Source organism: Mirounga leonina, unplaced genomic scaffold (assembly GCF_011800145.1).
Source record: "Mirounga leonina isolate KUSES-001 unplaced genomic scaffold, KU_Mleo_1.0 Mir_172, whole genome shotgun sequence".
Lineage (NCBI taxonomy): Eukaryota > Metazoa > Chordata > Mammalia > Carnivora > Phocidae > Mirounga > Mirounga leonina.
In genome coordinates, this window is record NW_023270442.1 from 406,623 (window position 1) to 423,824 (window position 17,202).

Consider the following 17,202-nt stretch of genomic DNA (forward strand, 5'->3'; position numbering starts at 1 on the left):
AGTCTGCTTCTCCCTCTGACCCTCCTCCCTCTCATGCTCTCTGTCTCTCATTCTCTCTGTCTCAAATAAATAAATAAAATCTTAAAGAAAAAAAAAAAAGAAAAAAAACCCTTCACATCTGATGAAACCTACATCCCTTCTGGCAAACATTTTGATCCTATTGGTGGCACTCTTAGCAAAAGATAATAACCAGGGTTCCAACAGAGAAATGGAGTGAGGTCAACCAATCCAGGCATTAGCCTTAAATACATTGCTCACTTTTGGTGAAATCTTAGGCTTAAGCTGCAAACTTTTATGCTCCAATTTTCTTATCCTAAAAATAGGAGTAATCTTAACTGCTGTGTTAGCAGAGAATTTTTAAGAGCCTAAAATAAAACATAAGTGAAAACTTTTAAAAAGGTATAAATAAAATTATTAATACTGACCCGGAGTTGACAGAGGACTGCTGGTTGTTAGCTTGCCTGTAAAAATAAATGGCATTAAGATAATTTCTACCTTTTTAAACTGATTATCAGAACTTTATTGTATATTTTCTCTGTTTAATATTTAACTGAGAGTTTTTAAAGTTACTGTAAATTATGATTATCTATTAGCTTAAGGATATGTCATTTTTATCTGGATCTAAAAATAAATCTTTTATGTTTTCACTGATTTTTAGAATTGTAGAGCAGAGGTTTTTAGATTTTAAGTCATCTTTTGTTTTTTAAACAGAGAAGATGATGTTATTCAATGATCAACAACTAAACATGAGGATTCATTAATTTCTTAATGGTTGTGGACTTAAATGTTCTAGGTTAATCTGATGTTATTTGAAACAGAAGCTTGGAATATGCTTAGACCATGGGCTTTGGAGTCCAAAGGAATTCCTTTTAATTCCTAAGTTTGACACTTAATAGCTGTGTGACTCTGGGCACACTGCTTACTACTTATTTCTTTTTAAGTGGAAAAAATATTACATCTCTACAGGATCATTCTGAAAATTAAATGAGGCAATGCTGGTAAAATGTAGTACCTGGCCCAAGTAGATACTTTAAAAAAATGTAGATCTTTCCAATATTATAAAAATGCTCGTGATAATAGATAGTACCAAAAGTAATATCTTTATACTTTTAGAAATTATTTATGTATACATTTGATATTTGGAATGACTTTGAAATATTCAGAAAAATTTTATCATTTGCCATTTATGGAAAGCAGATTTTCAGAGGAGTAAAGAGATGTGCCCAGTGTTTCTGGAAGTTGGCAGAGCCAGGATTGATGTTTAGGGCTCCTGACTTCAATTTAAATTATTTTTCTACAACATAATAATTTTACACTTTGAGATAGGTTAGGTTAATTTTAGAATTTTTGATAATTTCTCAAAACAAACTCTTTTGATAGTGGTGTGATCTTGGTGAGACAAAGTGAAGTTCTAAATTTTATAGCCTGGTGATGGGTATTAAAGAGGGCACGTACTGCATGGAGCACTGGGTGTTATACACAAACAATGAATCATGGAACACTACATCAAAAACTAATGATGTAATGTAGGGTGATTAACATAACATAATAAAAAAACAAAAAAAATAAGTTTTATGAGCAGTAATAACCAATTGTAGTTAGAAAGATGGGATAACGAAATGCTGGAATAAAGCAAAGTTCACATTAAGTTTTGGATTCTCCTTTCTCAAGAAGGCAATATGTTCTACAAGTCATCATTTGATTATCCTTTAAATTTTTTTTTTTTATTCCTAGTGACCTTACAAATGTTATGGATTCATCTCGAAGGCTTAAGGATTAGAGCCACATTTTAGGATGTTACACACCCACACATATACTCACACACACCATTCATGTATACGAATGTATATAGAGTTTAAAATATGAAAGGAACGTTGAAATTGGAAATGTATGTCCTTGGCATGTATAACTTAGGCATTATAAAATCTGCAAGATTATGAACTACATTGCTCTTAACCAAATGTAAACTTCTTACATGTTAATATGAAGAATAAATGTCTCAGGGCTATGAAAAAAAATCCTTTTCTAATGTCATGGAGTTTGATGATCACGGAGTTATATTTTTAAAAATGCCGTAAGTACTGACCTGAAGTTGTTGCAGGACTTACAGTAGAGAAATTCTCCAAAGGTGCTGGAATAAAGTAAAGTTAATTTGAAGTTTGGGATTATAATATAAAAATATTGCAAAATAGTGAGTGCAGTTTTAATATCATTCAAAGGGCATCTGATCTTTTAGAGTTCCCATTTATCCTAACTCATGCTGGATGTTTCTATCATTATTTGATTGCAATACATTTGATGAATTTCCAGAATCTCTATGTTCTCTTTATAAAATTTATCTATGCAAAAAGTTTGCTTATTTGCTCATTTAAGAAAGATACCTATTCATCATAGTAATTATATTTAAGACATCTAATATAACATTGCACACCAGATCATGTTAAACTTAGAACCAATGGTTTTGCCCTGAAATATATGGAAGATGTCAAAATAATCTTGCACATAATAATAGCTACTGAAAATCAAGTCCTGTTTATTTATTTATTTATTTATTATTTTTTAAGATTTTTTTTTTATTTATTCACTTGAGACACACAGAGAGAGAGAGAGAGAGAGAGAGAGAGAGAGAGAATGAGCAGGGAGAGAGGCAGAGGGAGAGGGAGAAGCAGGCTCCCTGCTGAGCCAGGAGCCTGATGTGGGGCTCGATCCCAGGACCCTGGGATCATGACCTGAGCTGAAGGCAGATGCTTAACCATCTGAGCCACCCAGACGCCCCTCAAGTCCTGTTTAAATAAGAATTGCTTTTCCTATAAAAGGTAAAAATTAACTGTTTTCCTCACCCTTTAAAATATTTAATAGTTTAAAAAATATAATGACAACTATGTAGGTATAAAGGAAACCAAAGCATAACCTTATGAAAAACCCTCATCTAGTCAATTTGTTTTTATTCAAAACTGTATTTATGAAAAGTATGTGAAGAGTTATAGTGTCTTCTACTAACTAGGTTGTTTGCTTCAGTATTTCTTAATTTCTGCATTGTCTTATTCCTACAGGATCTATAGCAGCTTCATAAATAATATATGGTAGATTATTGATAAAAAAGATAATAAAATAAGGTTTATAAGATTTTTTTCATAAAGATTTTAATATTTTATTTTTTATTATATTTGATTTGGCTGTGAGCTATATAAAAATCCATGGTATTCATGAAAATTTCATACAATTTTAAATGTAATAAATTAAAAAATTCACATGAAACAAATAAATATTAAACTTCAATATCTAAAATAAAGCTTGGTATCATGTTTATGAATATGTCTTAACATAGTTCAAGGAATTAAATGTAACCCCAACGTGTGGAGCATATTCCTGAGTTGGTGTTGTGATATGGTTTACTGCATCCATGATAATTATTCTAAGTTAACTCAAGGATATGCTTTTATTGAATAAATAAATATTTTTTAAGGCCACCCCCAAATAGCCCAACCGTAGGGAGTCATAAAAATAAGTTTCAGCATACCTGTTAATTCATTTGCCATTAAAGACCTCTAGAAACTGATGCATATCCAACTAAAGATAGTAAGAAACCAAGTTTCTGGAAGAAAATGACTATGGAGAAAGTACCGATCAAGGCTGTTCAGAGATAAAACCATTGTAAACAAACGAGTGCAATGGATAAGGGCACAGACATTAGGGTTAGACCATATGGGTCAGAATCTTCCATCGAACTCTAAATAACTGTGTGATTTAAGGCTATTTATCAACATTATCTGTGCTTTGGTCTTCTCATCTCTAAAATTGGAGGGGGGAGCAGTAAATACACCATGTAATAAGATTAACATAAGGATTAAATGTGTAGATAAGTAAAGCACCTATTCTAATTTAGAGTAGTAGTTTTTGGCTCATCTGAATCAGACAAAGATCCCAAACATTCTCTACTCCAGCAGTTGTGCCGGAGGGAACAAAGCCATCACTAGAGGAGGCTCTTAAGAGCATCAGTTGTCTTCTCACTAAATAGGTGCAACAAGAGACTCAATGAAAGAGAACACTGTGCTTGATGAACCAATACTGTAAGGAAAAGCAACGAGAGGTCTGCAACTTCAGATCTACTATCACTAAATCAAAAACAAAACAAAAAATTTCAGCATGTTTTTATACATTTGATTTAGAGACAAACCTATACTGACTGATCTCATTCTGTAGTAGTTATAATATAGTAGTTATAATAATAATAATAATAATAATAATAATAATAATAATAATAATAAAATAATTAAAGCCAAAACTGCTTAAACTGGTGTTAGGCTATTTAAAGTTTGCCTTTATTCCACTTGATGTGGATATTTATATATTGATTCACTTTCTGAAGTCCAGCAATTTCTAAATTCCAAAACATACTTGGCTCCAAGGTTTACAGATAAGGAATGATGGGCCTGGCAAATCAGTAGTATTGTTCTCAACCAAAATGAAGACATAATGTAAATATTTGTTGAATTGAATTGAATGGGGGATAACTAGAATGGAATATTTAGAACAACCTAAATATTGATAGACTATTATTATTGATGCCTTATCTCTCTTTCCCTTTGATTGATTCTTATTTTAAAATTGCTTATTTTAACATATATTGCATTATTTGTTTCAGAGGTACATGTTAAGAAAAAAAAAAAAAGAAGATAGTAGGAGGGGAAGAATGAAGGGGGGGAAATCAGAGGGGGAGATGAACCATGAGAGATTATGGACTCCGGAAAACAAACTGAGGGTTCTAGAGGGGAGGGGGGTGGGAGGATGGGTTAGCCTGGTGATGGGTATTAAAGAGGGCACATTCTGCATGGAGCACTGGGTGTTATGCACAAACAATGAATCGTGGAACACTACATCAAAAACTAATGATGTAATGTATGGGGATTAACATAACAATAAAACATAACAAATAGAAAAAAATTGCTTATTTTAAAAATGAAGTTTTATTTTTTATTAATAAGTATCTGGGATGAATCAAACTCATTGACCTCTCTATTTTTCCCTCTCCTTCTTTTAAGTTCCTAATTAGAAAGTGGGCTTGACATTTGACTTTGTAATTTAATAATGTCTATGACTCTCTCAGAAAGTAATGAGTGTCCCTTACTGTTGGAGGGTTCCTGCAAAGTCAGGGTGTGCTTGACAAACACCAAGAATGTGATGAGACCCACAAACATTTATGTATGCCAATATTTTCAGAACCTTTTTTGATACTTTACAAACTTTTCCTGACTGATATATTCCTTCAAATATGGTTTCTTCGTATTTCGCATTTCTCATGTAAATGTGCTACCTCAGGCAATAAGACATGTTCTTAAAGTCAAGGCGATCCCACTGCTTCCCTGGTATATAGCTAGAATTTTAATTTCATAGCTTAATGATTCAAAGAAATCAAATAATGTTCACAGATACCTGTGATATCAATGCTGTTCAAATCAATATGGAGAGTGACCAGTTGGCTGGATTTATTTGCTTCAATGCCTTGAATCAGTTCTTCTTTTACATTTTCATCTGACACCCACTGGGCAAAGAAAAGGTCAAATACAACTAAAATGCTGCCATTTCTGCAACGCAAAAGATGATATAAGAGGAAAAAGTCAGACTTCATCAAATGATTTGTGCTTAATTCATGTAACATGTCTTTGAAATTCTCTATAGTTATCACTTTATTACACCTATGTAGTAAAACTTGGTAGGTTATGTCAAATATTATCTTTATTTTACAGGTGGAAGAAAAGGAAATTGAAAGACTAAATGTTTCTCTAAGAACACAGACATATCCAGAATTGGAATCTTGAGTTTTCTGCATTAGGACCCTAATCCTCAGGCCATGCTATTCCGCAGGGTTCCCTGTGTCAAATTAAACACAGTCACATGGTATCATGATGTTTACTCATAATTTACTGTTTTAAGGAAAGAAAAATGTGTATTTGTAATTTTTCACAGATTATTTTTAAGTAGGGAGAAGTCTAAGAGAGTTTCACTGATTCAGAGAAGTTTTCTATATAGTTTATAAAGGTCTGATAGTAAGCTTATAGCAATGAATCTATATCTACTTTTTCTTCTTAATTCTTAATATAAAATATCAAAATATGCCTTGACTTCAAGGGATAGAAAGAAGACAGAGACACTTGGGATTTGGGGGCTATTCAGTCAGTTTCATGGTCAAGAGTTGGGATTATTTTGCCTACATTATTCCTGACCATAACATTAGAATTCAGTAATATGGCCCAAATCAAATTCCTTTTTATTTGCCCCCTGTTTTGAAACATACATTTAAAAAATTTTCTTCATTGGTGATTTGTTTACAGTTTAAAGAAACATAAAAAATGAACAATTTTTTCTGGCCCAAGAGGGATACTTGAAAGACTTTTGCTCTCCTGCCTACACTTCTGCTTGGCTTACGGTATTCTTTTAGGGTACAACCACTTGGGAAACAAACTTTAACCCTGATCTTCATTGTGTGCCCTTCAGAAAGCTGGGGGGTACTCAGAGCATACTTGGATCCTAAAAAGGAAGACTAGGGAGAATCAAATTGTGTCTTGTATGTTTGCTGGTTTTGAAATTTGGGCAGTTACACTCATATCCTTGTGGTATCTATCTCGTATCTCTGTTAGTTAATGAGATTCTCCAAGGACTTCATCAACTCTAAAAGCGCTCTTTATTTGTTTGTTCATACCCTATCTTGGTAGAGCTTAGAATATTTTTTTTCCCCTCCGGGACTATATATAGGATCAAAACATTCCTTGAAGATCATAGTAAATCAGCATCTCCTCTAGGTACGATAAGCCTCCTTAAAGTCTGTGTCACTATACAGGTTCATAGTTTAGCAGAAGTGATTCCTTTCTACATAGCTGGTTTTTCATTTTTGAAATGAACCGGCTTACTCTGATAAAACAATTTCACATTTCCCTTCTATTAAATAGATTAGTGTAAAAAGTTAGAATGTTTAACTTTGCTTAAATCATAGTAACCAAATCTTATAAACGAGAAGGTTCCTTAGTAGCTGTTTAGTTCAGGGTTCCCCAAACTTAACCATACATGGAACCACTTGCTGTCTTTAATAATGATACATGTTGTCACACATTATTTTTTTTTTTTATCTACTCTTCCATCTTCATTAATTTTTCCATGCTGGATGATCCCTAATTTTATTTGAGAATAACTCTCCATTTTCTCAGGGATGTCTTCTCCAACCATTCCTTATGTCAATGACAGTTTTATTCATGGGCATATGACTGAGACTTGATGAATGGAATCTGAAGGGACACTGATGAGAAACTTCAGGAAAGTTTGTCCATATCTAACTGAGAAAGGCTCATAGTAGACTATTCTTCTTTTTTGTTGAACATTATTATATTTACATATGATTGCCAGATCTGCCACTTCCACCTTGGGACCATGAGACGAGCTATGGTTGACAAGCTAAAGATGGCATAGTGAAAGAAGGAAAGCACCTAAATTCCTGATTATGTGATTGTCATTGTACCATTGAATTAATCTCTGCTGAAACCTCTTGCTTTCTTGTGATGTCAGGTGATAAGCATTTGTCGGTTGTGGTATTTTTAGTCATGTGTTCTGTTAATTGCAGTTTTAAAAATCCTGAGTGGCATACAACTCCCAAGCTTTATTCCATATTTATTTAAAGAGAAGTTCCAGGAAAGGGAGATTACTCTATTTTTTTTGCACCATATGATATTGGCCAACATTGTTATTTTAGCAATAAGGAGATTGAGGCTCAGACTAATGTAGGTAACTTTGCCCAGAGTTATACAGCTTATTGCTATCAGAGATAGGAATGAAATCCAGAGCCTCTGTTTTCCAGATGCGTTTTTACATAGTTCCCATTCCCATAGCCTCAACCGACACTATCAACACCATGGGAACTATTTGTTAAGAGGAAAGACAATACAACACATTTACTTAGATGCAGGTCCAGGTTTTTATCTTGCAGTGGTACCAGATTTTTATATACAAAATAGATAGAGAAAATAGCAAGTTGGGTTTTGGGGGAGGAAGGAATAGATATTTTTTCCCTCCATAATTTTGAAAGATAGAATCTCCTCTTTTCTTTTCCTCTCTTTCTCCCTCTGCCTCTCTCCTTTCTCCTCTCTGACACTCTTCCCCCTCTCCTACTTCCCTCTCATCCCATCCCTCCCCTCTTCTCCTCTTCCCTCTTCTTTTAATTATGTCTCCTTAACGGCCCTTTGCCCCCAAATAGTTAAATCCGCAGTATTAATTATGGACAAAATTAAATACATTTCTCTGTATTCATATCTACATTTTAACCTTATCCTTGGTTGCACAGTAGATAGTTTTAATTCTGATAAAACATCAGTTCTTTCTTTTTCTTTTTTAAAAGATTTATTTATTTGAGAGAGAGTGTGTGTGTGTGCAAGCAGCAGTAGGGGCAGAGGGAGAGGGAGAGAAATCCTCAAGAGATTCCCCACTGAGCGCAGAGCCCTACAGAGGCTCCATCCCAGACCCTGAGATCATGACCTGAGCTAAAATAGAGTTGGCCACTTAACTGACTGAGCCACCCAGGTGCCCCTCAGTTATTTCTTTATGTAATTTTTGACTAAACACTTGTCTTTATTTTCTTTAGTTAGGGGGTGAAGAGGTAAGGCATTTTTGGTAGAGAAAGTACAAGTCTGGAATTTTCCTTCGCTGAATTGAAAGTAACTGGACTAGTGCATTCTCAGGCATAAGACATTTTGTATAAAAGATGTATCTTCTTAGTTGTAAATTATACATTGCTTTTAATTATTTATACTTTGGAAAGACAAGATTTCATATTCTATATCCACACAGTTTTATTTGTTTATTTATTTTTACAAATAACTTCTTTTTTTGTTATTTTAATTTTTAAAAAATATTTTAATTTTTTCAGTTAATTTATTTTAATTTCAGTTAGTTAACATATATCACATACAGTTTTATTTTTTAAAATTTCTTTTCTCATTCACTGTAAGTGTTGAGATAAGAGACATATGTGTAGAAATCAGGAAAACCATAATAAACATTTATGTTTCACCTAATGAGAAAGCTAAAGTTATTTGATTAGTTAGATACTGATCTTGATCACTGCTGTGAGATTGATTTTATTTATTAAGGTAAATGGGAATTCTTCCCTTAGGAAAACAACCACCACCACCTAACAATGGCTATTTTCATTTCAAAGCACTTATTTCAGTGGAATATCTGGTTTTTTTTTTTTAAAGCAGATAAATTCTATCATTGCACAGAGTTTGTGGGTAATAAATCAAAACGTTTCTTATCTCTTATTTTCTTAATGATACTGATAACCTCCAGGGTTGCTGAGTAAACAAAAGTCTTTCCTTTCCTAACTTTGTGACTCATCTGTGCTCAAAGGGCAAAATAAGCTGCCTATTGCTGCAAAGGGTAAACAGCACTTTATTAAAAGAATCAACTGCTAAATGCTCTCTGAGTCAAAGCACTTTCCACAAAGCAGCATAACATAGTGTTCCCAGAGGAGAGCAAACTTGCAGGTGGCCACACACACACACACACACACACACATGCACACACATGCATACACACACGCACACAATTTAACACATGATCTGGGGGCTGATATTAAGTAATATTTTTAAAAGGAAGAAAGGATACCTTGATGACTCAGTTTAGTTTTCTGACTGCTCTCATTTGACCATATACCCATGAATATAGTGTGAGGTGAATTGAAATCAATTAACCAAAAGGAAAATAGGTATTTTAAAGGATTTTTAGATGTATTTTTCACAGTTGGTGTGGTAGTTAGTTGAGAACTCAGTTATTTCTGTTGTCTGATTTTATCAATTGGAGTTTAAAATAATCTGTAAAGCTAATTAGGAGTCTGCCACTTTATTCTGATTATGTCATTTTATGAATGATTATTTAAAGTAAACCTAAATGTTTGCTTGTTGCTTTCTTTCCTGCTTCTGAGTTTCTTTTCCTACTTTTCTCTTCTCAGTTTCCCAGAGAGCTGAGACCTATAATTTATCTTACAGACATTTTCATGAAATTCCTTTGCATTGTATCTTTCAAAAACTCACTTCTGATTTAAAAGTAGTCCAGCTACAACTGGTTATGAGTATCTCTACACTGATAAAGTGTATTATTTGTAAATCATTATAAAATATATATCAAGGTTTAGCTACTACATTGGTCTTTTAGGTAGCTATAAAGGAGGAGAAAGATATAATTCCTCAGCTCGAATAATTTACAGTTTCCAATATAGTGATTTTTACCATCTAGAGAAATAAAAGAGCACTTATTAAATATCAAAAAAAAAAAATGCTGGGGTTTTGATAACCCACCAAGACAATATATAAAAGTCTATATTCAGCAATTTTTCCCAATCTAGTGAAAATAAAATTATCCAGCATGTTGTGAACATGTGGATATGAAGAGTTCCATTAGCAAAACTATCCTAATAAACTCTGCAATAGACTCTGCTTTGTATGGATTTCACTGGGCAGAACCTGATATAAGGAGAGGCAAGTCCCTGGGATACCTCTTCTTAAGAAATGCTAAAACCTTTGAAAAATCTGAATTAATGCTTTATTTTTTATTTTAAAGATTTATTTATTTATTGGACAGAGAGAGACACAGCAAGAGAGGGAACACAAGCAGGGGGAGTGGGAGAGGGAGAAGCAGGCTTCCTGCTGAGCAGAGAGCTCGATGTGGGGCTCCATCCCAGGGCCCTGAGATCATAACCTGAGCCAAAGGCAGACCCTTAATGACTGAGCCAGCCAGGCACCCTTGAATTAATGCTTTAATGCAGATCTCCACACTCAATCCTCTACAAAACTGAAAAAGGGTAACTGGATCCACACACTCCAAAATAGACATATTGCTTAAAGTGGCAAAAAAAGTCTTGTATGCATGTTTTTATCCTCACAGAATATTGAATAAATATATTAAAAATAGGCTTTTGAGAAAGACAAAAAACAACAAAAAACAAACAAAAACAAGCAAGTATACAAACAAAAACCTTTCCTAAGAGTCCACATGTCTCCTTCCAGTCCTGATATTGAGCCAATGAAAGAGATTTTCAGAGATTATAAGCCCTGGCAAACAAGAGTAGAAGTCTCTGTACGGTAGACAGGAATGAGGACAGTAGGTGAGTATAGGGCTGTCTGGCCATGGGGACCAAGATGTCATGAATATGCAGTGAGATAAAGAATGATAAATATAAGTAGATAAATAGATCAGAAAGAAGAAAAATAAAAGAAAGAAAGAGAATGAGAGAGAGGGAGATTCATCATCTTTTTGTTGTTGTTTTCATTGTGACTTCCACTGATAGGATTAGTTTTGTGCCAACAAGAAATGGCAAGGCCCTGAGTTTCCTTCTCCTCGTGAAATAATCCTCATTTGACCTCGTCACTGTTTTTCTAAACATGATCTCTGCCTTTGACTTGACCTTCCTTCCCCAATTTGGCCACTAAGAACTAAGGATTCTTTTACTAATGTCGGTATTCTTGTCAAGAACAGGTACCCAGTATCTTTGTTGCCAGGCTGTCTGACTCAGCTGTTTGTGATCTGAGGTAGGAGATCAGTCTTTCTGGGTAGTTAGACTCATTGCATTTCTCCAATGACCTAGAGTCCCTTATGGCTTCCATTTGTAAAAGGTTAAATGTCAGACTCCCAGGCTTACATTCCACACCCTCCTGATGTCTCAACATCTTGGTGGGCACTCATTGCTAGAAAATATCATTAATATGTTTCTCCCTTACTACACATTGTATCCATCTTTACAATCCATCCTTACAAGCCATTAAAAACCAGTCCAGGTCACCTGTAGGGATGCTTACCTGACACTCTAGCCCCAGTTAGGTTTGTCCCTGACCTGCTCACCTCAGCATCTTGTACCTGCATATAAGGTAACAATCATCATACGATAATATAATCATCAGTTTGTCTCTCTTGTTAGACTATGAGCTCCCTGGGAGCAAAGAATATGTCTTTGATATCTGTATTTCCAGAAACCTAGTTAATGTCTGTCTCAGTGTATGTGTTCTTTATATAAAGTCCTAGAAAATAAACAATCCTTATCCTTGACAAATCTTGTTGATATATTGAGTACTATGTTAAGTGCTACATGTTTTCTTTAACTCATTCTACAGATATAACAATCAGTATACTCTTACTAGGGCGTTAACTTTCTGTTAGAATAGAATTTTAATTAAAAAAATCTAAACTGATTCAACTGAAGCATAGGAGTGTTACCTATTCAAGAGTCCCTCGGGTTGGAAAAGCAGGTGGTGGAAGGTTTTGTGAAAGATGCAAGACACAGTCTGAGAGGCATGAGACAAGACTACCTAATGAGAGGAGAAAAGGGATGCCATTTCTGGTTCAGAAAGAAGAATTGATGTAGCATTTAAGATAGAGATGCATTTATTCTCTAAAAAAATAAGACCTACAACCAGGATCAGTGGGTCAGGGCCAAAGAAATAGACATGGTTGAAAATAAGAAATAATTTTCCAGCAACTGAAGTTAGAAACAAATAAAACACATCAGTAACAACGATGCTCACAGCAATGTTGAAAATGGATTCCTAATTTTTATCAGATATCCTTGTATGAGGGAATCCATTTTAAGCTGTATGAATCTCTTTCTTTTGTTGGATGACAATGAATTTCCTACCGAGGCTGTGGGCATTCCAGCCTCAGGCAGGCAAGCAAGGGCTAGATGACATCATTTAAAATATTTCCTCTCCTGCATTCTTATGACACAAACTGTATATACAACTTGCCATGGACGTCTAGTAACATTAGTACATGATTGATGATGTATGTGTATTAAATGACAAATTGATAAAAGTAAAATTCATGAATATTCACATTTTATAGGTAGTGACTTAGCACTGTCATCTTCTGCTTTCTGGGGACAACACTGAACACATGTCCTCTTTCCAGTGACTTACGGTGTAAATTGAATGTAATGACTGAACGTCTTCCACATGTTCAGAGCAAATCAAACACTCTATCTGCATCTGCATACATTCAACCTCAGCCCCCTCCATATGTCTCTGTAAGATTTTACTTAGGAGAGAGAAACATTTAACATAAGATAAATTACCCAGAGTAATTATTTGCTACTAGTATGAAAGTTTATGCTGTGCCACTTTCCTTTTTCTCTCCTTAAAAAAAATGTTGAAAATTTTAAATCTTCCCTTTTCTCCTAACCATAGGACTCTATAATAGCAAATATTAGTAAATATTAGCAAAAAATCACTATTTTGTGATTCTGTGTTCTTTCTATCAATAGAAAAATTTTGAGCTATACTCACTCAAATTGTAAAATTCTTGAGTTTTTATATTCATTTTTCAGGTTACTTGTTTGAAAGATCTCATCCATCTAAAAAAATTAAAGTTTTAAAAAAGCATATTATATTTAAGACAAACTTTTGTTGAACACTTTAAACAAACTGATCTTTCTGTTCTGCTTTGAATTGGGTTAGACAATTTCCTTCTCTGTGGTGATGGGTCTCATACGTTTAAGCATCCTGGGCATATTACATTTATTTACTAATTTTCTCAAAGTAAGAAAATGGGATCTACGTATCTTCTGGCAAGTAGTTAGTGAAACTATGTTTTAAAATTTTAAATCAGCTGAAAAAAGACATTCTCCTACCATTTGCTGAAGGTCAAAAGCAAGAATTTTGAAATCCACTGAGAGTTTGTCTTGCAAATTAGGATTATATGTTGCTCCAGATGTTATTTTCAATGTCCCTCTGGTTTTGTGACTTTCTCCAAATGCTGCATCTAAATGAATTAATAAAAAATAAAACACTAGGAATGTGAGTTATGAAGAAGAGAGAATATGCACATTCCAGTTGATACTCAGAAGTAATGTTCTGGCTCCATGTGTTGGTGTGGTAGTTCCTGCTTTTACTTTGCAGACATCATGTTCCATCATTAGGTGCATTTTGTGTGTGTGGGGGGGCCATGTGGTTGTTTTACAGGATTCAAAATAATCTTCTTTATCCTACTATTTTTTTCCTTTTCTTTGAAATCTAATCCACAATCTAAGCTTCCAAGTGTTGTTGTTGTTGTTGTTGTTTACTACTGAAATTCCTGTTGAAAGATAAGGGATAAACTTTCACCAATTTTGGGAACTGATTCGAGGATTCATGGTGAGAAATGGCCCATTAAAAGTTTTTAAAAGTTCTGTAGCTGCTTTCACATACTTCTTGAACACCTAGCATCCAGGGACACTGTTGGTTTTCTACACATGCATTGCTGTGAAGGTTTCAGCGTGTGTGTTACTTTGAAACATAGACTTGAAACTACTTCTTTTATTCTAATAATGATAAAGTTGGCATGTATGACCTTTTGCCTTTAGATGGTGACTGTTGTTATTGGAGAAGTTATTGAGAATGCTACAGAAAGTATATTATCTCAATATAAGAAAATCTAAGGGAAAAGGTAACAAATTGAATATAAACTTGGGTAATAAAATGTGCCATCCAGTCTCGCAAAATTCCTTTCTCAGAATATCTTTTTTGATATATATTTAAATTTAAATGAGACTCTTCAACTGAGACACAATGATGAAATCATTTGTAAATGTGTTAATAATACATAATTCCCATGCTATGGTATGAGAAGATGTTATTTCTCCTTTTCCCAGATGGGGAAATTGGAGCTAAGATTCATTATGAGCCAAGGTGATAAAGTTAATAAGTGACAGATTTGGAATTTGGACATAGGTTTGACACAGTTTAGAACCCAGGATCTGTCATAGATTGATGCCAAACTTCCCAGTCCAGAAGGAACATTAGAAATAATATTTTAAGCAATAAACTGGCATTCAGTCTAAACAGCTATCATTGCAGAATTGATGAATATTATCATTTATGCCATTTTATTTGTTTTTAAATACTCAAAATTACATTTAGATTTAAATGTGAAAGACAAGGAAAGACTGAAGAACTGTCCTGCATTGGAAGAGACTGAGGGAACAGGATAACTAAATCCTGTGTAGGAATCTGCTTTGGGTCCTGAACAGGTAAAGGGCATTAGTAGGAAAACTGGTAAAATGTGAATACAGTGTGTGGTTTGGTTAATAATATTGTACCAATGTTAGTTTCTCATTTGTGACAACTGTACTATGGATATACAAGACACTGACATTAGGGGAAGCTGGGAGAAGGTTATATAGGAACTCTACAATTTTTGCAAGTCTAAAATGATTTTCAATAAAAAATAAAATGGTGTATGAAAGGTAGCATGTCTTATGTCTTCTGGTATTCTATTAGAGATTTAACTCAACTCTCTTTTTATATTTAGTTGTTCACTATCAAATCATATTAACACTTATAAATACTTACTTTAATTTTACTTATAAAATAGCTTTTGTACCTTCACTGAGCATCAAAGATTCCAATGGACTCTCAAACGATTACATACCCTTCAGGTTATTTACAGAATTTAAGTAAGTCTAAAGCAGCCACTTTTCTACAAATCTAAGCAAACCTCTCTATAAAATACCCCAAATCTTCTTTCTCTTGAAAACACATCCCTTGTAGATAACTATAGTATTTAAATGAGATTGTATTGGAATTATTTTATAAAACTATAAAGTACTGATACAAATTTAAAAAGTTACTTAAGGGCCACCTGGGTGGCTCAGTCATTAAGCATCTGCTTTTGGCTCAGGTCATGATCCCGGGGTCCTGGGATCAAGCTGGCATCCGGCTCCCTGCTCAGCGGGGAGCCTGCTTCTCCCTCTCCCACTCCCTCTGCTTGTGTTCCCTCTCTCGCTGTGTCTCTCTCTGTCAAATAAATAAACAAAATCTTAAAAAAAAAGTTACTTAAATTTGTCTCTGATTCCTCACCTCTAAAATGAGGGTAACTATGTGGCACCTGAGTGGCAGAGTTGGTTAAGCGTCCGACTCTTGGTTTCAGCTCAGGTCATGATCTCATGGTTGTGAGATCAAGCCCGGAGTCGGGCTTCTGGCTCTTCCGGGAGCAGAGTCTCCTTGGGATTCTCTCCCTCCCTCTTCCTTTGCCCATCCTGCTTGTGCTCTCTTTATCCCCCCTCTTTCTGTCTCTCTCTTTCTCTCTGAAATAAATAAATAAATCTTTAAAAATAAATAAATAAATAATAAATAAATAAATATATAAATAAATAAAACAAGAGTAACTGTAACAACTAATTCATAGGTTTGTTGTAACAAGAGAATACATTTGAAGATCTTTGAAAAGCTGCTGGTATAGATAATTTAGCTCTAAATAATAGTTACTTTTCCCCATTTCTATTTATTACAGGTTGCTATTCAGGCAGCTTGAGATCTTTTAAGTCTACAATTACATCCAAGGTCCCTTATATTGTTACAATTAAAATTGTTGGACTAATAAGAAAATGAAAATATTATTCTCCAGAAATAAGCAATATATTTCCTTTAACCTTGCTATTTGTTGACTTGACCAGTCAACAATGTTTTAATATGTTTATGATTTAAACTGTATCAGAAGGAATCCACAGGCTATGAAAGCTACCTTGTTATACGTTCAAACTAAAAACTTACTTAACACTTTATTTTAAAAACTTAGTCTCATGCTTGAATTCTGAATTAAATTCTATATTATACACGAGCTAATTTTCCAATATTCTATGAAGTGAACTACAGAAAGCACCTGAATGCAACACAGATATCTTGTCACGAAAGCATAGCAATGAATAAAATGTATTGGTGGGAGAACTGAGATTAGAGTGGGCATGTTCATCTGGGAGATGCTTCAGTAGCCAAAGCCATGGGACTTACCTCTTTCTGATTCCTTGATTGCCAGCCAGGACACTGCAAATAATCCAGCACAGACAGCCACCAATAAGACAAAGAGAGCTGCAAACAGGACTTCATAGGTGCTGAGATAATGGTGCCTTAAAGGTTTACTTCTTTTTGACACCATTTTTGGCTTTTGAAAGTATGATAATCTAAGAATTGTAAAAGAATGTAGACCCCTCAACCAACTAGAAATCAAATCCTCTCAAGTTGTCAAGGATTTGTAAAGCAACCACATAAGTCTACCCTAGTGTTACTAGTCAGCGTAAATGAGTTTAGCAACATTATGTCTCTATATGTTAAATAGCTTAAAAAGGGTGGTTAATCTTTAAGAAGATATTAATGAGTAAAGATATGCCCGGAGTTATAAATGTTAATCACCTGAACC

General features: G+C 34.2%; 1 protein-coding gene across 1 annotated transcript in view; it reads right to left on the minus strand.

Moving 5' to 3' along the window:
• TMPRSS15 (transmembrane serine protease 15) overlaps positions 1 to 16,941 on the minus strand; it is a 113,511-nt gene extending 96,570 nt beyond the window's left edge. Inside the window, exons 1-6 of the mRNA XM_035017512.1 lie at positions 16,797 to 16,941; positions 13,661 to 13,791; positions 13,317 to 13,384; positions 5,434 to 5,585; positions 2,087 to 2,131; positions 426 to 461 (exon numbers count right to left, since the gene is read on the minus strand). Of these exons, the coding sequence (XP_034873403.1) occupies positions 426 to 461; positions 2,087 to 2,131; positions 5,434 to 5,585; positions 13,317 to 13,384; positions 13,661 to 13,791; positions 16,797 to 16,941 (577 nt within the window). The remainder of the gene's footprint in view (positions 1 to 425; positions 462 to 2,086; positions 2,132 to 5,433; positions 5,586 to 13,316; positions 13,385 to 13,660; positions 13,792 to 16,796) is intronic.
• Positions 16,942 to 17,202: the final 261 nt, after the last annotated feature.